Source organism: Urocitellus parryii, chromosome 2, assembly GCF_045843805.1.
Source record: "Urocitellus parryii isolate mUroPar1 chromosome 2, mUroPar1.hap1, whole genome shotgun sequence".
Taxonomy (NCBI): Eukaryota; Metazoa; Chordata; class Mammalia; order Rodentia; family Sciuridae; genus Urocitellus; species Urocitellus parryii.
This window is the reverse complement of record NC_135532.1, coordinates 130,868,740-130,893,036: the sequence shown is the minus strand read 5'-3', so window position 1 is coordinate 130,893,036 and position 24,297 is coordinate 130,868,740. Positions and strand designations below refer to the sequence as shown.

The 24,297-nt window shown below is 40.2% G+C and overlaps 1 protein-coding gene across 1 annotated transcript; it reads right to left on the bottom strand.

The window, feature by feature from the left end:
• Window positions 1-798: 798 nt before the first annotated feature.
• Window positions 799-15,696, bottom strand: Cldn11 (claudin 11). The gene is made up of 3 exons (XM_026394993.2): window positions 15,235-15,696; window positions 11,671-11,835; window positions 799-1,502 (listed from the first exon to the last, which is right to left on the bottom strand). The coding sequence occupies exons 1-3, from the start codon at window positions 15,458-15,460 to the stop codon at window positions 1,270-1,272; spliced, it is 624 nt and encodes a 207-aa protein (XP_026250778.1). The 5' UTR covers window positions 15,461-15,696; the 3' UTR covers window positions 799-1,269.
• Between the last annotated feature and the right edge of the window lie 8,601 nt (window positions 15,697-24,297).

Below are 24,297 nucleotides of genomic sequence, written 5' to 3'. Positions count from 1 at the left end.
CATAAAGTCACTCTACTACAAAAACCTAGAGAACATCAAGGTTACATTTTTATGATCATACCTTACCACCATAATATTGGTGAATAAAGCATAATTTTTAATCACTCAGGGCAATGCAGAATAACTTATTCCTGACTCACTGATCAGGTCCCTTATACATTACCAGTAGATTATTATGAATGAGACTTTTTAAAATCAGTAGATGAGACCTCTGGATATATCAGGAGATTGAAGGCCAGTTTTGCAGACAGTTTGTTATTTTATTGCACAGATTTCACTTAAGGAACCAAATGCACCATCCGTGTTTGGAGAGTCTGGGGTCTCAGATGCTGATAACACCATCAGCATTAACACCCGTAAAGCCAAATTCAACAGTACATTTTACATTAAACATTGCTTCATGATGGATAATAGAACAAAAACAAAGAAAGGGAAAAGGGCTTTTAAAAATGGGTTAATTTGAAGCATATGCAAATGTAGGATTAAAAACTATATCACACAAATCTGGAAATCAAAAATGTTTTGTGGAATGTCAGTAAAAGTTATACTCACTTGTACTGTTATTTACTGCATGATTAAAGTCTATTTGGTTCATTTCCTTCATACTGATGAACTGAGAATTTCAGGAAAACCATGGTTATAAAAATGATCCATCTTGAAAAAAGTATGTACAGATAAATGTAAAATCACAAACTAAAAAATATTCCCCACCCCTTGCCCTCAACTTATAAAAGGGAAAACTTTCCCCATGGAGAAAAAGCTCCACAATTCCCCTCCCTCCCCACCCCGCATTCCCGATTCTATCTTTTTCTATCTCTTAGAAGTAAATGACCTTGGAATTGAAGAGGAGGGAGCAAACAAGAGAGGCATCTTTATGAGACTCCCATTGTCATCTGTAACAGTTTGAAAAGTGTCTTTTTTATTTCGCTCCCCTACCCGCACCCAACTCAGCCATGTTTGCAAGACACTTGAAATTTAGAGAGAAACAAAATTATTACTTTTTATTAAACAACAAAGGGATGCCCGAGAAAAGAGATAATAGTGGGCAACACCATGGAAACTATGTGGGCATAATCTGAGCCAGAGATTTCTTTTAAGGCAACCAAAACGTGATGGGGGGCAGAGGTGGGGGGGGGGGCGTGTTAAGACTACAAAACGCCAGGCAGGATGTTTTCTAGACCTTTGGCTTTGGTGCCTGGCAGAGAAGTGAACCTAGGGCCATGGGCCCGGCATCTACAGCACCTCCACGGGGCCGAGGCCACGGCTCTCTTATACATGTGCACTCTTGGCATGAGTCGGGGAGCTGGAGCCCGAAGAGTAGTAGAAACGGTTTTCACCAAATGCCTGGGCATCTCCAGCGCAGCAGACGATGACGCTGCCACCCACCAAGCACAGCACCGCACCAATCCAGCCCGCGTACAGGGAGTAGCCAAAGCTCACGATGGTGGTCTCACGGTGGGCGCACACAGGGAACCAGATGGTGGCGACGATGGCGCAGAGAGCTGCGGAGAAGGAAGAAAGCGGTAACTGGGCGCGTTCGCTCCACCTGCAGAAGAGCTCTGTGCACATAGCTGCGCTCCCCTGGCAATCAGAACCTAAAGGCTTGCGCTATAGAATAAGTCGTGTCAAAGCAGCTTGCCCTGCCGGGTCCTTTTTTTTTTCCAACATGTGGCAGTGACAAAAGAACTTGCATGTAAAAACTGAAAAAATAAATCATTTCGTATCAAAAATTTTTACTTGTACATCGTGACTCTCTATCTGAAATGCCATGCCTATTACTACATTCACCTAACCATATAATGATTTTTCTCTTTACAGGTCTATTTCCTATGCCAGACTCTTGAGTTTTTGGAAGGCAGAAGCTGTGCCTTATTTATGTCTGCAGACTCAATGTTTAGCTCAGCACAAGGCATACAGCACAGCGTATGTATGCTTGTTGAATGACGGAATGACCTGAGCTATTCAGAGACTGGGAAACAAGATGATGCCCAAAGACCTGGAGAAGCTATGCAATTTCTCTTGCTGTGGTGAATGTTGCTAGATATCAGTGGAGCATCAGCTAAGGGTCTGAATTTGTGCTATGCTAGTGACTATCACAAAATTCCAACACGAAAATGAACAGTCCTTAGAGTAAAATAATTCACCTCTTCAAAGATTTTATGATGATGATATTATTCATGATGGGTCAAGATGGTACAACTTTACTTATGGTCTTGGATCAATCAGGCTAACCTTCAAATTAAGTTTAGATTTCACAGTTTAAAATGAGAAACAGCTTCTATCTCATTTTGTCCTTCCGCCTTCCTAATTGAACAAGAGTCTATAAAAAATAAAAACAAGGGCATATAAAGACATTTTTTTAAAATTTCTACTACCAAATAGTGTATCCACAAGATACATGGAGCCACTAAACATTTATCATGAGGCTAGTGAGACAGAAGAACTGAATCTTGATTTTTTTTAAGTATTTTTTAGTTGTAGTTGGACACAATACCTTTATTTTATTTGTTTATTTTTTTATGTGGTGCTGAGGATCGAACCCAGGGCCTTGCATGTGCTAGACGAGCGCTATACCACTGAGCCACAATCCCAGCCCCTTGAATTTTTTTTAATTTTAATTTTTATTTTTTAGTTGTTGATAGACCTTTTTTTTTTTTTTTTTTGGTATATGGTACTGAGAATCGAACCCAGTGCCTCACACATGCTAGGCAAGTGCGTAGCTACCACTGAGCTCCAGCCCCCTGAATCTTGAATTTTAAAAAAGATTAAAATTACAGCTCAAAACAAAGTAATTCCATGACTTCCTTTAGTATCATCTGATTTCACACAACTGCAAACAGGACGGAAATTTTGTTTCAAACTTTAAGTTGGGATGGCACATTATGGTTGACAGACATAGGACTGACAGTAATAGTGAGGTTTCTGCTTCTTAGTCATAAAAGCCATCAATAAATTCAAGACAGGGTCTGAATTGCCAGTCTGGCTTGCCACTTGGAGTAACCTATCACTTTCTCTGATTTCTACTCATACTGAGTGATCTTCCTAACTTACCCTTTATGTCCACAGAAACGAAATATAATTTTTCTCTAAATAAACATTAAAACATACAGCACAACACATTTGCTCCAAACTTTAGGAAAGATTTAAGTTTTACCCACTTCAAAAAACTCAACGGTCTCTTTGCACTTGTATATCTTACAACAATTTTTTGTTGACAACAGAATAAACCTGCCCCCACAAGCAGGATATACACACACATAAACAGATGGGATTCTTATCCAAAAAAGCACAGTAGAAGTCAGAGGCAAGAGTGGATTCGGGGGGTCTTTGAATTGTCCAGATTGGTTTTCTAACAGCCTGAGTTCACTCCATGTATAGTGAGACAGGACCACCATAGGAATGAGGGGCAATTGCGCTTATGGGCCTTGGCCCACAGCCTGACAGCAGAACCCAGAAAGCTTCAGGTGTACCACCCTCAACCCACACCAGTTCTGCTTCATTGAGGTCAGGAGGCTGCTCTGTATGCATCTTCATGAACAGCTGCAGTAAGTTATCTTTAACACAGGGGGAAATGCTTGAGTTCAGTACACCTAAAACAAATTAACATTTCTACTCCTAAAAGTGACCAATAAAACGAGCTCCCTCCTTTGTCTCAGGGAGTCAGCCTGAGGTCTTATCAGAACTGTGTCTCCCTTCCTAAACAGAGGTTCCAGTAAAAGCCTCGTCTACATGTTCTCTTGCTTGACTCAATTTACTTCCGACATCATCAGGTTAAAAGATCCCCGTATCTGGCATTAATAGTGAGCTAACCACACAATTTAGGGGATTTGTTTAGTTTTGTTTTTGTAGTTCTGGAGATTGAATCCAGGGTACTCTACCTTTGAGTTACATCCACAGCCATTTTTGTTTTATTTTTATTTATTTATTGAGGTAGGGTCTTACTGTATTGCCAAGGCTGGCCTCAAACTTGCAATCCTCCTGCTTCAGCCTCCCAGGTAACTGAGATTATCTGCATATGTTACCGAACCTGGTCAATTAAGGAGTTTATGTAGATTATCTAAGAGGCTAAAATCTTACATGTTAATGGCTTCCTTTTTATTAAAGAGTAAGCATAATAACATCCACTTCTATAATATGAAATACCAAGGAAAGATGTATCTTCCTTCTGTGAAGAACATTCAGGAAGACTGGTGTTTGAGATTTCCCCCTTTCCAGCTCAAGGGTTTTGAAAACCTCAGATATGGTAGAAAGTCCTTTTTTTTCTCTTTCTTCAGCCATGGATTCCAAATCAGGGTCTCTTGGAAAATTGCTTTCAGCCAGGCACAGTTGACTGATATCCTCCTCTAGAGCATTTCGGCCAAAGGGAACTACAGTAGATTCTCCCTGCAATACACATCCCTGCTATACACCCAGCCCCCCAGAGTGGCATCTGTTCCACTATGAGCAACCTAGCAAGGGCTTTCCAAACCTTATCCAGGATTGTGTAGAGGAAAAAGGCACAGAATTAAAAGCTGAATTATGTAAGAAGAAAATAAATAAAAGATTTGATTCCTAAACAACTGATTTGGTTGACTCAATCAATCTTTCCCATAAACAATTAACTGGTTTGAAAACAACTTATGGTTCAAATTAAATTTTACATTTTTTGGTTACTTTGTATTTACAAATACAACACACACACACACACACACACACACACACACACACGTATATGCACACACACAAGAAAGCACCCCCCACATCCCAAAACCAAACAACTTGGAGATTTAGTTTAGATTTTATAGAATAAGACAAGAAATTATCTCTAAGTTCACTTGATTCTTTCTCACAATAAAAACAATAATAAAACTAGGTTATCTTCAGCTAAGAAAAGAATCAGACTCCCTCTTCCAAAGGTAACCTTCAATTGGTTTTAAGTGTCAGATATTTTGTTAGATTATATTACAATATAGCTCATTGGAAAAAGAAAAAAATGTCTGGATACTTATATGATGAACCTCAGAGGGACTGTGTGAGGAAGTGGGTGCACCCGGGGCTCTACTTTCCCCTTCATACACATCAAAACTGACTTCCACAGTCATCAAAGCTTCATGTGACTTTAACACACATAGAGCCACACGCCTGTGATTTAGCTCATTAAAGGTTTCCTTCTTTTATAATCCATACAAAAACAAGGCAAATGAGCAACAGCAGGTTCTTTATTTCCTAGTAGATAAACGTACTCTGGGAGGAATTCCTGTGGCTCTCAAAGATGAACCACATCAAAACCACTAAGAAAAGACAGACTACCGCACAACATGAAAGGAAATGAGAGGCTCACTGGGAGCAGTGACCTTCGACTGAACTCAAATTGAAAAAGGTTTCAAAACTAAAAGAGGAAAATTTACTCCATGTCAGCCATGGTCTGAGGGAGAAAAGGATATGACCAGTACAGTTAAAAACGTGAATCGAATCACTGCTTGACTAAAAATTGTGAAATAATAAAACTGTCACTAATTTTGGACTTTATTTTGAAAACACAGAAGCCTTACTAAATTGTTTTGTATTTGTAGATACACTCCCTCCGTCAAAAAAAAAAAAATGCATGAAATGGTTCTGTTATTAGAGAAAAAATAAAGAAAGCATTTTTTCTAAAAAAGTCACATTTACCTTTAAGGTAAGGAAAATTAAAGAAATACAAAGAAAATTTTCATTCTTTGATCTTGTTTTGTGTCATCAAAGTTTTTTTTATTAAGTCTCCAAAAACAATTTTAGCACTCAGATTTTTCAGTCTCTTTCTCCTATGTTAGCTTCAGAAGATGCAATCATTAGCTGCAGGAGAGGTGAGGAATAATCTGCAATTTGGGAGTATAAAATAAAAATTGTGAATATTCTTAGCTGTGTGGATACAGATCCTTTCACAAGAATACCTTACTCTTCAAAGAATAAAAGCTATTCTCTCTTTTGAAAATAAGTTTCAAGTAATGTCACACAATGTGTTTCTTAGTTGATAGGATACACCCTTTTTAAAAATTAACAATGATCTGACTTAACCAAGGAGAAATTATTTGGGAAGGCAATTTAGAGCAATGAAAGTTTTAGTGTACTTTCAAGGTCTTTAGAGATTAAATGGTACATGGTGATATTAGGGAGTTGAATAAATGTGAGACAACCTCATAAATAAATACAATTTTGATGTGTCAAAAGTTTTCATAGCAAAAAAAAAAAGAAAAAGAAAGGTCATGAAGTTAAATAAAATTGATACAAATGTGTTAGATTTGGGAGGTAACAAATCAGAAAAGAGAAAGAGAAACTGGGAAAGATCATCAGACACTGATATTTCTGCCTTCCTCTAAAGAACACCTTTTTTCAAGTTTTGTTACCGTCAATACAAGGTATTAAGTGGCCTTTCAAAAGCTTCATTTCTACCACTGAGTAATATGTATGTCAAAATTATTTGAATTATGCTGACTATATACTATATTAGTATTACTGGGAGAGAAATCCTCCTTGATATAAAGCTGAGTTTGAAGACAAAAACATCTGGAGCCTGGAAGAAATGGAGAATTGGGAAGATGGACGTGAGCTGATCGTTACTGAGAAGGAATTTGGGTTCTGGATATTTGTTATACTATTCTTTCATGATAGCTTGAAAATTTCCACAAGTGTTTTTTAAATCCTCCTCCATTTCACATTTTGCAATGCATTGAATGCTATCTTAGTATCAATACTATTATACAACGTAAGTAGCAATGATTAATTTTAACTTTTTTTAAACATTTATTTTTTTAAGTTACAGGTGGACACAATTTATTTATTTATTTATTTATTTATTTATTTATTTATGCGTTGCCGAGGATCGAACATACTAGGTGAGCACTCTACCTCTGAGCCACAACCCCAGCCCTAATTTTAACTTTTCACAAAGGAATCAATTTAAGCCAACAAGTAACAAGATTTCTAATGAGCTGATGGAGTCAATATCTTATTTATTGTTCTCTTCTCATATGAAACGAGAAAACTTCTGAGTTTTTCTCTTCCTCGTTTATCATTCTCTAAAATGTTGACATGTAACATACTTCTCTTACATAAGTGACCTTTAGGAGGAGCTAATATTTATAATAATCATCAAATCAATGGAATATATGAGTCCACTATTTTCCTGGCTTGCTTTCAAGATTTTTTTCCTTCATTTTTATTCCATGCATCATTATTTTTTTTTCCTATAACTTTTCAAAGCCAGCTTATGGTTGATTTTTTTTTAAGTCCTGGAGATTGAATCCGGGTCCTCCAGCATGCCAGGCAAGCACACCTCACTGAGCCACATCCCCAGATCCTTGTTATTATTTTTTTAATTTAGAACTTAGAAGCAGGAAGTATTCACAAAGCAGTCAGTGCCTCCAACTTTGCTGATGAGGTCATTTTAAGCCACAGTCATACTCAGTTGCAAATCTTATTTGGCAGAATATTTTTCCATATTTTTTATTGGTGCATTATAATTATATATAATGGTGGGATTCGTTGTTACATATTCACACATGCACATGAGGAATTTTTCTAAGTATTTTCCCAATGTTCTGAATTTAACGCATCACTCTTCATTCCACACTCAAGGATTCCTTTTTCCTACAGTACAGCTGATCCTGTGCTTAGGACAAGCTCAATTTGTCTCACATTTCCCCACACCCTTCATTTTATTACAATTTTACTGTTAACCTGAAGTTCCAAATTAAGTTGACTTTTTCTACTATCAACAGAGATCAGGTGTTTTAAAAGGAAGAAGAGCTGATCACTGGGGCACACACCTGTGAGCACAGCTACTCTGGAGGCTGAGGCAGGAGGATCACAAGTTGAGGCCAGCCTGTGCTACCTAGTGAGACCCTGCCACAAAACAAAATTTTAAAAGGACTGGGAGGTGGAGGGGAGATATAGCTCAGTGGTAGAGCCCTTGCCTCCCAGGGGAGAGGCCCCTAGAAAACAAAACTTAAAAAGAAAGAAGACAAAAAGATTATTCAAAAAGCACATTGCCATTCTTTTTATTCCCTACCTCATTCCTTTAAGAAACATCCAAATAAAGTACTTTCTTACTTTACTTTCTAACTTGCAGCAAGGTAAGAATTGGAGTAAAACAGAGCTGAGCCAGTGTTTTCAGTAGGGTAGCTTGTTTTGGCTTTCCATCATGGAATCAGCAAAAATCTTCAACTCTTGACCCCCATGCTCTGTTTTTTAACAGAGTAAACAAAGGAAACATTTCCACTGGACCAGGGCACAAGGTATGTTTCCAGAAACAGGTTATTATCTCTCCTTACCAGTTCCAAGAATGGAGATGATCCTGCAGAAATTAGACATGATTGCAAGAATAGCCAGTTACCCTCTAGGTTAGCTCTCTCTCTCTTTCCTCTAATCAACAACAACAAAAAGAATGACCATTTACTGAGCACTTACTATGTGACAGATTTCCATGCTAGATAATTTCTTTGTTCTTTCTAACCAGAAAAGTAAGCATTATTATTCCCATTTTATAGAAAGGCTCAGAGACATCAAGTACTTGCCCCAGTATAAACAGCTACAAAGCAATAGATTCCAAATTCAGTACAGTTGGGTCTAACTCCAGCTGACTAGATAAAACAATTCAGGGCTTAGACACCTCCTGCCTTGGCAGGGACTCTTGAAAAGCTACAAACAGATTAGATTGGCCTCAGATCCACCCCAGATCTGAGAAGCCTGCTGCTCCTTGAGCTACTCATCTGGCTTAAGAACCAGCAGCATCAGGCTTATATTCCTTCCCCACAGCAGGAGCTAAACCTCACAGCATTTCACAGCATTAAAGTGAGACTGCTCAGGAGATAGAGTTGTTACAACAGACATGATTTTTTAAGCTTTCAAAAAAAAAAAAAAAGTTACAGATTTCCAGAGTCAGGAAGAGCTGATTTTATTTGTATTCAGTTTCCATACCAAGGCCTGTGTGACACTGTGTCCAGTTCCCAGGCCCCCAGCTCCAGTGTTGCCCCACCCCCTTTGGTCAGCAACCACACCTCAACTGGTGCACCATCCGGTGACCCTAGAACCCAGCATGGGCCCAGCACTGGCTGGCCTGGGACAGTGACCAGAGACCAACCAGAGCTACACAAAGAGAGCCTTCCCTGGCTCCTCCTACTCACTGCCAAGGGTGGAAAACAAGGCACTTTGGGCTGGGGTGAGAAGACCTAGAGGAGATCAGCAGGTGCCACACTTGAGACAATGAGCTTTACATTTCCAGAGCTGGCTCCTCCTGGTCAAAACAACATTTAACCCAAAGGCAAAGGGCAACCCGCTGAGAAACGAATCCCGACAGGAACCATCCAAGAGGTGGACAGTTCTGGAAATGCAAGCTGTAAAGGGTCCAAGAGTGAGTTCCTTCACCCCATCCAATTGGTGAGCAGCTAGCTTCCTGTGGGGTCAGATCACGGGACCCCCCTGTCTCTCTTATTGTTTCATTCCACACAGGACAAGGGGACTAAGGGGCCCATCCCCACACCCCGGCCCCACCTCACTTGCCTTTTGTATGATACTGTCTTCCTATACAAAACCACTTTAAAAACTGAAGAAAACCAGGGCTGGGAATGTGGCTCAAGTGGTAGTGTGCTCACCTAGCATGCGTGAGGCACTGGGTTCAATTCTCAGCACCATATAAAAATTTAAAAAAAGATATTGTGTCCACCTAAAACTAAAAAATAAATATATATTTTAAAAAAAAGTAATGAAAACCTAATTCAGCTAAGACATTCCAAGTCACTGGTTGCTCCTCCTGGACCAAAAAACAAACAAACAAAACCTGGTTATTCAACTAGACAATTCAACTGGAGTTTTTAATTAATTAATTTTAATTAGGTATCTATGACAGCAGAATGAATTTAATTCATTGTACAACAATTCAGCTGTTTTTAAACCCATCTATACTTTATCACTCTATTTTCCACAGAGTTTGTTTGTATTTATTATAATCCACTGTGGATACTCTGTCACTCTCCTATGAAACGCCAGAATTTCTAAACACGAACACCCGAGACAACACACCCATCCTTTGTCACTGCCATCCTCAGAGCTCAAGCGAACCTTCTGGGGCTTCTGGGAGAATGTGAGGAAAGTAAAAAAAAACAGCAAGTGGCTGGGAAGAGGTCTTCTGAATTCCACCACCCAGTTCATCATATAGCTTTGGCCTCCCCATTGGAAAGGAGCACAGAGATCTGACCACGAGAAGGGGCGCCTTCGCCTTACAGGGCAGGAGGCTGTGTGTGTGTGTTCTATGGGGCACTTGCACAGATTCTTTGTGGCTGGAATCAAAATCTCCAGGCCCAGATTCTTATCTGGAAATTAGTAGCTTTTTTCACTGCACACAGACATACCCCCTGCTCTTTGAATTCTCTATATTTTTACAATCAACCACAAACTCTACCCTTTTGCAATCCTGGGAAATGATGCCCACCTCTCCTGTGCCCTCACCTCACTGGGGTCACTATGGGTGAGAAGCCTCCTGGTGGGGAGTAAGCATCATAAGTGGCATGGACATATACAGAACCCTGACATCTTCCAACCCCTCAAGTGCATGATTGCATGACCAAATCTGCCACTTTGAGAATGGGAATCCCTTGTCCCAGGAAAGGATGACTTTATTGTCTAATCCAGATCCAGATCAGTTTCTGCTCACTGATATGCACTCTCCAACAAGAACTGCTGCTCTTAAAATCCACATCTTCTGTAAGGATTTATATGTGCTAATGGAATCAGCATGGGTGGGGGGAAGGAAATGGAGAGAAATGAAATCAGCAAAGAGAGCAGAGCTAGAAGCCCCCTCCACTGGTTGTTAAATCAAGCCTTGGGTGTAGGTGTGATCAGCAAAGCTGAACAAGCACGTGACATTTCCTTGACCTAGCCTCTCCCTCCATCCAATCCAGTATCCGACCACCTTCTCTTCAACACTCAGGACTCGTCGCTGGGTTCCTCTACTCTAGGAAACACCCAGGGTTCAGTGCCTTCTTACTGTGTGCACAGCCTGGGTAGCTTTTTAGATGAGCACACACGCCACATACTCTCTGTACATTTAAAGCAGACACTGCCTCCCTTCCCCATGCCGCTAAGGCCCACATAGTGCCTGGTGCACATGCTAAATGAGCATTGATTACACTTAATGAACATCACTTTTTTTCTCTTTGGTCACATATTAACAGGTTCTCAATCTTGGCTGTACATAAGAGCTGTACAAATCAATCCAGGAGCTTTCAAAAACATCTTTCCCTGGCCTGATCCCCAGAAACTTCTCATTCTATTATCTGCTGTGGGATCAGAATATAAGGGTTCTAAAAGAAATTCCACTGTGTGGCCTGAATGGAGAGCCACCATGCAATTCTCTTCTGTCCTTCTGGTCTCTCCCTTTGTTTTGGTTACCCTCAAACCTCAAAATCTTCTTTTTCTTTTTCTTTTTTTTAAACTTGTTTCCACGTGCAATGCCCTCCACCCCACCCCCCCGACATTACTGAGCCCTCTGTTTAAACTTGTCATCAAATAGGAGGGGATCTCTTATGCCGTCAATTGCCTCGAGGATTCTCTTGGCTTCCTTTCACATTTATCTTGAACTTGAGGAAGCAGCAACCACAAGATTTGAATTTGAGATCCATCAGGTTCTCAGAGTTGGGGTGTGTATAGAAGGCTTACCCAGCAGAATGAGCATGACTCCTGCCAGCTGGGCCCGCCGGTACTTGGCCACACCAGGCTCATGGCCCATTCGGATGCAGGGGAGAACTGTCAGCAGCAGCAAAATTGCCGGCAGACCCAGAACTGAGGCGGCGATCATTAGGGCCCTGCAAGCCTGCACGTAGCCTAGGAACAAGAGAACAGATAGGGTGGATTAGATCAAGGGTCCTCTTGGTTCCTGAGGCCCACCTGACATGAATTCCTTTCTTCTTCTCATCCCATTCCAAGATTTGAAATAAGCTAAATGTTGCCCAGGATAACTTCACACCTTCAACTTCAACTTTCACAGCAACTTGGCAACAAAAACGGGGGTTAGAGAAATGGAATGGAGGTTACTGGTTTAGATCATTTGGTCAAGCTTCCAGGATGGAGGATCCAGAGCCTATTTACATTACTATAACACCTTGTAAAAGACTCAGGTGGAAATTCAAATCTTCAAAGAAGTCTTCTGCAATGGTCTGTGTGGGTTCCAGTCTTCTGTTGATCTACTCTACCTATGTCACTTTGGGCAAGTTACTTAACTGCTATGTCCTCACTATAGAATAAAAAATCAAAAAAGTGCCTACATCTCTCTGATAGAATTCTACAGAAAATTAATTAATTCATATGGTACTTAAAACAATTCCTATTCTGAGTACTGAAAATAGTTGGCCATTATCATTTGTGTTACTACTTTTATCTGCATATACTGACTGATTCATGCCTAAACATCTGCTTTTAATTCACTTTGGGTATGAATCGTATGTGGCCCTGAACTAGAGGAGTCTAAGATTCAGTCTTCTTCTCTCCGATACCTCCTCAGAGGATGCTGTCCTCATGACTCCTGCCCTCTATAGATGTTCAGGCTCCATCCTGACCCACAGTGCCCTGAACATGCTTCCCCAATTGTCTGTCCATCATTGTCTTAAAGTGATCTCTCCAGCCCTGGGGATTTCTGGAGGCCAGACACCTGCCTTGGCTTTCATGTGACCACAAATGATGATGTAAACAAAACAATTATAAATGAAAGAATAAGTGGATTGAATAATAAGGAAGTAGAATAAAGCTATCTAAACTCTATACTGTCAAGTAAAATGCCAAGTAACAACTTTATTGAGAAACAGATTATAATATGTACAATATTTATGTAGAATAAATATGGCAAAGTGCTGGGAGAAATTCACAACCTTAAGTTTACTGTTTCATTTTTATATTTGTTTCTCATTAAAACACTCCTCCCCACCCCGCCCCCTGCCAAAAAAAAAAAAGTAGTATTCATGACCCTCCTTTTTATGCTCAAACTTAACTAATGCTCATACACCAGGCCCCCATACCAAATCCAGCCAGCTCGCCTTGTGCACCAAGACCCAACTTTAGCACTGTCTCTTAGCAAGGTATATTTTGCCAGAGTTCAGATTCCAGAAGGGCTGTCTTCCAGCCACTGCCCATGTCAGCTTCTTTGGAATTAAAAATAATTCATTTGGTATCTATTGCCTTGAAGACTCTCAAAGAAGAGCCAAAGAAGTCTGAGGCCCAGCCTCTCCCTGGCCTTTCAATCTGTAGGAGAGGCAGGAAAGACACAAAGGAGGTAGTCAACTAGCAACAGAGGTTCTGAAATTCATGGCACAGGCTGTCCACGTGCTACAGTGACAAGGCCATGTCCAGAAGTAAAACATGGAGGTGGAGGACATCCCTGCCCCCAACAAAAGTATAAGGGGGGCAGAGATCAGGAAGGATTAAGCCCTCACCATAATATTTTCCACCCTGGAGAATGGCCCATGTTCTCTGAAAACAAACCACTTGGCACTGAATGCTCAGTAAATTTAACTCCAGGGGAAGCAGAAGAATAAATTTATCGTTCGGTCACAGGTCCTTAAAAATTTCATGCCCAGATTTTAATAGCTACCCTTTATGGAACATCGATTACACAAAAGAAAGCTTACATTTCTCACCTCATTCAATCCCTAAAGCAATCTTAAAAGATAGGTAGTTGGTTTTATTTTAACTTTTAAAAGACGACAAATGGGGATTCAAAGAGGTTAACAACTTTTCTCTAATCACCCAGACTGTGAGTGTTGGGATCAGAACCAGCATTAACTGAAGCTGGATCCTGACCAGGGTTTGCTGGCCTCTTCTGTCTTTCTGAAAGGGTTATGAAAGGCAGACATAATGTGCACTGTGCACACCTATTAGGTGCCAGAGGTGATACCCAGGTTAGGAGAGGATGCAAAGACGGTAGAAGACAACTTACAACAATAAAAACAAAACAAAGCAGAAAAGTGATGTTATAAAGATAAGCCAAGTATTAGGGCAGCAAAGAAGAAGGGAGATTTATTCCAATTGCCAGGACTGCGAAATAGGGCCAACTTGGGGTACTAACGGGATGCAGAATTTCTGAACGTCAAAGACTTCTCGGAGAAGGCACAAAGTGAACCTCCTAGAAGGGTCGCTTCAGAGTCAAGTTTCTCTCAGTCTGAAAGAAGCCAGCGCAGAATTCACAAAGGCTCGAGGGAAGAGCCAGGTGAAGAATGAGCCCGCAGGGCAGGGCAGATTTCTAGCAGAAAACTTGAGGGGGCGCGCGTGGCCTCGCTATTCATTCAACTTAGCTTGTAGTTAAATCGAAATTCAAATTTGCCCAAAATTTCCCCACAGGACTACAAAGGAAGATGGGGCTCCCCGTGGGAGTGGGAGAGGCGGAGGCTGGTCAATTCTTCCCCCTGCTCTCCACTCACAGCTGCAAGCCAGAAGTAATGACTTTTGGCGGCGCTCAGTGTCTCTTGCAATGTAGTCTGTACTCTTCCCATCCAACTGGAGGGTCATGGAGCAGGGGAGGGTGTCACCGCAGCGTCGCTGTCGGACTCCTCGATAGCAGAGGCAGAGATAGGGTAGAATAGATAAAATAGACCCTGGGGACTGAGAGAATCAACCTGGGATTTGCTAAATTGGGCAGCCCAGAGACATCCTTAGTGAACTTCTTGGCGACAGGGGGGGTGGGCGGGTGGAGCTAAGAGCTCCCTAATCTCTCCAGCGCGCCTGACCCATCCCGGGAGGACTGAGAAACAGCCCGCACCTGTTTGAATCGCTCCAGTGCCTGCGTTTCACTCTTTCCTCCTCGCTTCTGCAAGAATCTTAACTGGCAGCCCCGAGCCAGTGGGAAGAATATGGGACCAGGACAGTAAAGTACTTCTGGTCAAGTGACCATCGGAGCAGTGGAGGGGTGGGACGGTGGGAATCCACTTGGTCTGAGTCCCTACTCTGTGTCTGTACCTCAGTTCATTAAATTCTTAAAGCGGCTGGACCAGCATTGCCACTGGCCAAATTATCATTACTATCCCAAATTCTAGATAAGAAAATTGAGACCGAGAGGGATTAAGTTTAGAATTGCCTAATTCTACATCAGGGTGGGAATTGGGAATGTAAAAAAATGTGCCCAAAGGTCCTTGAGCCCCCCCAAATGTTTCTGTGAACTCTGTCTACTGCCCGCTCTCTGGTCTACGCAGAGAATGTGAGCTTAGAAAGCAGCGCTTGCACAGTGGGGGTCCTTACCCGGCAAGATGAGGATGTCCACCAGGGGCTTGCAGTGGTACAGCCCCGTGGCCATGACGCAGTCAGCCCACAGCCCCTTGGAACCCAGTTCGTCCAGCTTGCGGCAGGTAGGGATGGTGTAGCCACAGGTCACCACCCAGTCATTGGTGGATGTGGTGACGATAATGCCGATCCAGCCCACGAAGCTCGTGACGAAGCCCACCACTTGCAGGCACGTGGCCACCATGGTGGCCACCTCGACGTCCACGCGCCTCGACCCTCACTGACTGCGCCCGGACTCCGGGCTGGACAGCGCCTGCCCTGGTAGGTACTCCCTGTGCTGCCCTGGCTAGCCGCTTGCTGGCGATCGCCCGAGGCCGGACCCTCGAGGTGGAGTGGGCCGCTAGAGACTGCGAGCCCAGCACGGACGACGCGGCGGCGGCGGGCGCACAGCTGAGACAGCGACCGACGAACTGCTGGGACAGCAGCGCTGCTGGGTGGCGCGCCCCCGCCCCCCTCTTTAAACCCCGTGGCTTCGACCGACGAGCTCCAATCCGCGACCGCCCGGGGTCGAGCCCGCCAATCGCCGGGCGGGGTCCAAAGCAGGGTGTGGAAGGGAGCCGGGTAAAGGGAGGGGGGCCCGTCTCCTCGCCCGAGTGACACTCGATCCGTGTTGGAAAGTCAAATAATTCCATCCTGATCTGAGACGTGGAGAGCGCAAAGAGGGCTCTTTCTGTTCTGCTGCGAATTGTTTCTCTTCTTGCCACCCCTCTCTCATCTCTCTGGATCTCCGTTTCTCTCCATCCCTCCTCACTCAGCTGTGAGTACACCCAAGGGCCCAAGTACAGTTCTCCCATGGCCCAGGATCGTAACTGATAACTACCCAAAAGTTCAGAGGTGACAAATTCAGCATTCTTTGGGTATAGTGGGGGAGGGGGAAATATATACATGTTATATGTATGTTATATACATATGATTTTATACATATTATATATATGCACATATATATCTACATGCATTTTACATATTTTAGCTCATTTATTATCACAAAACCTTTGTGGTTAAAAAAAATTGTCAATTACACATAGAAGAAAGCGCGAGTTGAAGGCTAAGTGGCCCCAAGTTCACCCAGCTGGCAAAAAGACTCCAAGGTCCCATCTCATCTCCCTTACTGACCATTCCTGGGAGGCAACCCTGCCAGATCATCAGTTTCTGAGAATTAATTAATTAATTTCTTTTTTATTTATGTATTCATATTTTCTCCCTCTCTCTCTCTCTCTCTCTCTCTCTCTCTCTCTCTCTCTCTCTCTCTCTCTCTTCCTGAGATTGAACTCAGGGGCAGTAAACTACTGAGAATTCTAAAAGACTCAAGTGTCCCATTTCTGATACATTAAAAGCCAGGCTAACACTTCAGTTCACTGTGGAAAAGTTAATATCTGTACCCCATAGAGAAAACTGCCTATACCAGACTGAGTGTACAAAGCATAAGCCACACAGTCCTAGTCATCACCAGCAAACAGCCACCTTCTCTCCTACATACCACAGCCTCCTCATCAATTATGCAATTTAAAGGTGTGAAGTACAGTAGAATGAATCAGACATAACTCTCCTAGGTTCATATTGGAGTACACAACCAGTGAAACTCATCATGTACAACCTCAAGAATGGGATCCTAATTAGAATGTTATACTCCATGTATGTATAATGTATCAAAATACACTTTACTGTCATGTATATCTAAAAAGAACAATTTTTAAAAAAATGGCAGAGTGGCACTAAAAAATGAATAAATGGATGTGTGAAGGATTTTGGCAAACACAAAAACTTCCTTCTCAAGTATTCCAGAATCTCAGATGCTTAGGATTTATTATGGATTATATTCTTTGGAATAATCATATTGTCTGAATAATGAAAAAATAACAGACATAGGATCACAAATTACAGGTACTGAGCTTCCCATAGTCATTCCTAATGCTGGTATCATTGCAAGTTACCATATTCTCTAGGAAAGTCTGTCCTTAAGAGATAATTGCATTTCTGTGGTGACTACAAAGAAATCAACTGCACAAACTGAAATGGCTCTATAATAGATGCCTAGTGCAAGGGCCAGAATGATCACCCAGAAAACAGGGACTACAAACATAGGCCAGGCTGCTGAGTTCAAATCCTGACTATACTACTTACTGGCTGTGAGACCAAATTACTTCACTTTGGGGGTTTGCTGTTGTTGTTGTTGGGTTTTGGTCTTCTTTACTCATTTGTAAAATGGGGGTCAAAATAGTGCCTACCTCATAATTTTCTTAATGATTATGTAAGTTTTTATCCAGACAGAGCTTATAATAATGTCTGCTACAAGATAAATCCTCAATAATCCTGGGCTATTCTAAATATAATATGATGCTTCAGAACTCTTGAATTTGTACCTACGTATTCTCCCTACATTTATTCAAGTTCAATTTGTGGCAACTACTTTATAGATAGATATCTCCTTTTTGATAGTGAGCCATTGGGTTTGGGGAGTATTTCATCACCTGTCTATTAATCTGGATGCTTCCAGATATTTCCTTATAACATTCAAAAATAGCTTTTGTACTAAGTACAAGATAAAATATAAAACCCAAGCAACATCAATTCATCACAAAAAGACTGATAAAATATGCACTCTTATGATTCTATTAACATTTGATATTCTTGAAAATTCAACCAATCATATCTAGCAATGCCCAGGTAACTGATAGGTTACACTACAGCATAGATGTTTTTGTAAAGCCAGATTTCAGAACTCAGGCACTAAGTGGTAAAGTGAGTTGCAAATTGTTGAGATTGCTGTCGTGGAGTGGAACTTCCTGGGTTCATATTTCTATCTTCACCCCTTGGGTTGTTCCTTAACCTATGTGATTCTCAGATTCTTCACTCTAGAGTGAGAATAGCAATGGGAGGATTAGGCAAGCTAACTTACACAAAGTATTTAGCACAGTGCCTAGTACCCATGGACATTCATTCATTTTAGCTACCATTTGTATTATTTATTGGTAATACACGTTTGATAGAGTCAAAATCTAAATAGTCATATTATTATTATCATCATCATCATCATCATCATCTAATGAGAGAGATTATCAGTGTCTAAACAATCCCAACATAGATATACAAAAAGCCACCCATGGAAGGCCAGTTTATAATTAGTTGGAATAAATTAGCCATAAGTAAAGAGAGGGCACATCCATTCAAACAGAAGTCAGAACCACACTGAAGCACTGAAAACCGGGAGCCATGAGGCAGACAGAAGTTGTGAGAATCCATAGGATTTCCTGTCCACAGGAGATGGTCTTGTGGCCCACAGATTCAGTACGCAACCCCATGGCAAGACTTGCTGAATCGTGGGGAAGTCCCTTGAATTGCCTTAGTTGAGGTCTTGCACCCTCATACACGTTCCTTAATTGTGTTCCTTATTCCTAAAGCTCTCCTTACGATGCTTCTAACTTCCCATGTAGCATGATTTAAACTGACATTCCTGGTCGGGGGTCCTTTAAGTTGTGAGAGTGAGTCTCTTGGGGCCTAAACACACCAGACAAGAATCAACAGGGGGACCCCAGACCATCCAGACAAAGGCCTTCTTAGTTAATTTTCTCTTGGAAAACCCCATCACGCCACCTCTTCACATTTCTACAATATACAAACAGTACTAGAAAGATGTGGATGACACTTATTTCAGCCCAATATTCTTTCCATTATGAAAAATGTAAGAAGAGTCTTTCCTATGGCTCAAGCAGAAGAAACTTTTTCCCCAGATATCTGAAGGGCAGGATTAGAGGATCACTGCATGAATGCCCTAAAACACAGATGTGTACTGAACAAAAGAAATGACCAGGTTAAATGTTCTATCATTTTCATCTAAAAATAGTCAACCAAACTAAAGTGCAATTCAATTAGAACATTAACTTATGTTCAAGCCAAATAGCTTTTGAAAGCAGCAAAAGCCACCCTGAAAGCAAAGCTTGAGCCAAAGGAGTGTGCTCTCAGCGCCTACTAGTGGTTATCTTCTAGCATTGCGTACCTGTAAAAAAAAAGTTTTCTGTGTAAAGGGAGCTGTGATTTGTAGAAAAACATGATTAACCTCAACTTCACACATGCTAAATAGTGATAATTAGGCTTAACTAGAATATGCATTTCTTTGTGATAGGTTTCTTTATATATTAAAAAAATATGCATCTCTTTAGTAACCAAAAGTAAAAACACAGGATGTATATGAAATTACTTAGGTAAGATTACTCCTTTAAAAATCAGGTACTTTTAGCCAGGCACGGTATCACATGCCTGCAATCCCAGCATCTTGGAAGGCTGAGGCAGGAGAATCACAAATTAAAAACTAGCCTCAGGGGGCTGGGAGGTAGAGTGCTTGACTCGATTGTGGTTCAGTGGTAGAGCGTTTGCCTCACACATGTGAAGCACTGGGTTCAATCCTCAGCACCACATAAAAATAAATAAGCACAATAAAGATAATGTGCCTATGTATAACTAAAAAATATTTTTTTAAAAAACCAGCCTCAGCAAATTAGTGAGATCCTGTCTCAAAATGAAACATAAAGCGGGGGCTGGGGATGTGGCTCAGTGGTTAAGCACTCCTTTTGGTACCAGGTTCAATCCCTCGTATGTATGTACATACATACATACAAGTAAAAATGTCAGGAGTTTTTAATAGAATTTTTTTCGGTGTTTGGTACCAAACCTAGGGCCTTTTGCATGGTAGGCAAGTGCTCTACCATTGATCTATAACCCCATACCCAAAGGATTTCTTTTCAACAGATAGATTCCTCTGGTAGATTTTAAGTATTTGATAATGCAGAAATCCCACATAACATCATTTTAGAAATATCATAATATAAATTTATAGTGCAAACAAGTGTATCAAAGCAGGCTTTAAAAATGAAATGCCCTGTGAATTTTGGGATTTTTGTCTATTTTGTTCATCACTCAAACCTCAGAATGTTGTACAGTGCCTAACACTCAATACATATCAGTTGAATGGAGCTGAACTGAAGGGAAAGAGAGACAGAAATAGAGATAGAGACAGAACCAGACAGAGAGACAGAGAAACTGAATTTGCAAGCCTCCTAAGTTTCACTAGGATGGGAATCTGAAGATATGGTACAGAATAAACCAGGAAGGATGAAAGCTGGAGTGGGCAAGACCCTTTGTGGTCTCTAAGAAAATAGAACCTTCACCAATAGAAGGGATGTGTACTGCTTAACTCTGAATCCAAAAAAGTCTCCGGTTACCCAGAGATGCTGGCCTCAACCAATGTATCTCCATCCAAGAAGAGCTGCACCTTCACACACTACTTCCATCTAGAACTTCAAATTCAGCTACTAACCTGGGTGTGATGGCATATGCCTTTAGTTCCAGCTACTTGGAAGGCTGAGGCAGGCAGATCACTCTTTTTAATATATTTTTTTTAGTTGTAGTTGGACAAATATCTTTATTTTATTTTATTTTTAATGTGGTGCTGAGGATCAAACCTAGGGCCTTGCACGTGCTAAGCGAGTGCTGTACCGCTGAGCCACAATCTCAGCCCCAGGAGGATCACTTAAACCCAGGACTTCAAGACTAGCCTGGGCAGTAGAGCAATACCTCACAAAAATAAAATAAAATAAAATAAAAAACAGCTACAAAGGGGGAAAAAATGCCTTTTCAAAGTCCTATTTCTTGGCCTTTATCGCACAATTATAATACCATAATACCATTCTTTCAGAAGGCATTTTATTCCTAATTAGTCCTTCTTCAACTTAAACCAAAATAATGAAAAAATGAAATAACTGGTGTTTTAGGTTTGAGTACTCTCTTCTGTCTTCAAACAGCCAATTCTATTTATCCACTTCTCTTCCAGAAGTCTCAGAATACATTGGATGATATCATGTCTAACTCAACCTATGAGATAATGCTTTCTGAAGACAAAAGAGGACCTCATTTTAAGCCCAAACTAGAAATTGCATTTTCTTAAAATATAATAGTAATAAAAAATGTGTGTATCAAATGGAAAAATGAGAAAACAATCTAACCAAAGCTCCACACTATTAAATTCTCTAGCTTAGAAACACAGAGCAGGTGTTTCCATTTAGCTACTTAGTACATTGAAATAAAAAGCAATTTGTCAAATTTTAAGTTTTGTACTTAAAACTTAGGTACTATAAAATAGTCAAAACAAGCAGGTATTTTCTTTTATTCTTTCAATACATTATAAAAATCATATGTTATCAACACCATATATAATGTTCCAATAAAAATGTTGAAAAGTCTATGTTGTAATCATGTCAACTGTTTCTTACATAAATAACAATTCTATTTCATCATCCTGCATGGGAACATTCTTGGGTACCATGACCCAAGGGGACATTAGAGCAGGTAACTATGAGCATTCAGATGGACTCCAGCTCCATCACTTAGTAGTTGTGTAATCTTTGCCAATTATTTAACCTTTTTTTGTTAGGTAACTGTATTAAGTGATTAATATTCTATTTCTTGTCAGTGAAATGGTATTGAAATAGTAACTATTTCCTAATAGCTGTGAAAGTTAAAGATGTTGTTCATATAAAGTGCTTGTATCATTGCCTAAGACACAGTAAGAATTCAATAAATAATAGTTCCTATACCAAAACTAGTTAATCAGTTGGTCATAAGCGTGTTTGTAAACAAAATCTTAACCTTCATATAACAGCAATGATATTCAAAACCCTTTATTATCAGGGAGCATCTGAATGAGAATTTGAAAAGAGAGAAATGACATTTCTTCTCCAACAACAAGATAAGGACTTCTTATCAGGCAAGATAATTCCAGCACACCGCCCCCACATTCTTTTCCCTTAAAGATTAAAACTAGATAGGATTCCTTTCAATTCCACTGAAGATATTGTTGCAAAAATTATCTCAGCCACTAGAGGGCTCTCACAGACTCCCAATTACACTAGATAAAAGTGATTTATTAAAAATAACACAAAGAATGAATATCACAAAATATAATCAGCAAAAAACAGTAGAATGAATCGGACATAACTTTCCTATGTTCATATATGAATTTATGACCAGTGTAACTCCACATTGTGTACAACCATAAGAATGGGAAGTTATACTCCATGTATATATGGTATGTCAAAATACATTCTACTGTCATGAATAACTAAAAAGAACAAAGAAAAAAATTTAAAAATACCAACAGTACCATAGACATATTCCTTTTCAAGAGTAATCTGGAAATAAATAGCAAAGGTTTTTTAAAATATATTTGTTGTGAGCCAGTTCTAAAATTTTAAGAAAATTATTTTGAAAGTTTTCAATTTAGTTTTTCAATTTACATTTCAATTGTGTTCCTTGTCATGAAAAAAGTGTTCAGCATCTTTAGCAATTAGAGAAATGCAAATTAAAGCTACACTGAAATTTCTTCTTACTCCAGATAGAATTGCAATTATCAAGAATACAAGTAACAATAAATGTTGGCAAGGATGTGAGGGGAAAAGGTATACTCATACATTGCTGCAAATTGGTGCAACCACTCTGGAAAGCAGTATGGAGTTTCCTTAGAAAAGTTGAAATGGAACCGCTTGACCCAGTTATCTGACTCCTCTACATATACCCAAAGGACTTAAAATCAACATACTATAGTGATGAGGCCACATTAATGTTCACAGCAGCTTAATTTACAATACCTAAGCAATGGAACCAAACTAGGTGCCCTTCAACAGATGAATAAAAAAAGAAAATGTGGTACATATACATAATGAAATATCACTCAGCCATAAAGAAAGATGAAATTATGGCATTTGCAAGTAAATGGATGGAATTGGAGACTATCATGATAAGTGAAATAAGTCAATCCCCAAAACCAAAGGCCAAACATTCTCTCTGATATGCAGATGCTAACACACAATGGAGATGGAGGGAATAGAAGTTCATTGGATTAGACAAAGGGGAATGAAGGGAAGGGAGCAGGGATTAAGGAGCATGAGAATAGGAGAGACAGTAGAATGAATAAAACATAACTTTTCTATGCTCATATATGAATACATAACCAGTGTAACTCCATATCATGTACAACCACAGAATGGGAAGTTTTACTCCATGTATGTATATAATACATCAAAATGTATCCTTCTGTCATGTAGAACTAAAAAGAACAAATATAAACAATAAATAAATAAATATGATGTTATAAAATATTAATTTCAAGACACAAATTGCTAAGTTTCATGCCAAAAAAATCTGTATAGTTGGAGGCTGGTTTTCCTGAATATGAATAAACATATTTGAAAAAATATATTCTGAAACATTAAAAAATTCCTTGGGGTAGTGAAAATAAGGGGGTTTTGCTTAGGTTTTTGTGTGTATGTTGTTGTTTATTCTATGCTGGGGATTAAACTCAGGGCTTCATACATGCTAGGCAAGTGGGCAATCACTGAGCTACATACCCAGCCCTTTTTATTTTATTTTGAGATAGGATCTCATTAAGTAGAACTTAGAATCCTCCTGCCTCAGCCTCCTGAATAGCTGGCATTTTAGGTATATGCTACCACACTTGGCTGAGTGATTCTTTCAAGAGACAGGGTCTTGCTATGTTGCCCAGGCTGGCCACAAAGTCCTAGGATCCTTCTACCCCAGCTTCCCAAAGAGCTGGGACTATAGCTGTGTACTGTCACACTTGGCTAGAATGCATTTTTTAAAAAAATAATCCAACTAAATGTATGCTAACTCAAGAAACTCATTTTCAAATCTAAAAACACAAATAGGATAAAAGTCTGCCAGGCACGGTGGTACACACCTGTAATTCCAGCTACCCAGGAGGCTGAGGCAGAAGGATGGCAAATTTGAAGCCAGCCTGGGCAATTTAGTGATACCCTATCTTAAAACAATCAATCAAAAGGGCAGACAATGCAGTTCAATGGTAGGTGCTTGCCTGACATGTGCAAGGCCCTGGATCTGACTCCAATACCACAAATAAAAGATTGGGCGGAAGTGGGATGATGATGTAAAAGTCAAAGGATGGGAAAATATATTCTATGAAAATAGTAACCAAAAAAGAACTAAGGTGGCTAT

Coding starts and splice junctions, on each gene's coding strand:
- Cldn11 (XM_026394993.2), bottom strand. CDS start 15,460: ATGGTGGCCACGTGCCTGCAAGTGGTGGGCTTCGTCACGAGCTTCGTG. Junction 11,836..15,234: donor GGACATCCTCATCTTGCCGG/GTAAGGACCCCC, acceptor TCTTGTTCCTAG/GCTACGTGCAGGCTTGCAGG. Junction 1,503..11,670: donor AGTCATGCTCATTCTGCTGG/GTAAGCCTTCTA, acceptor CCTTCTCCGCAG/CTCTCTGCGCCATCGTCGCC.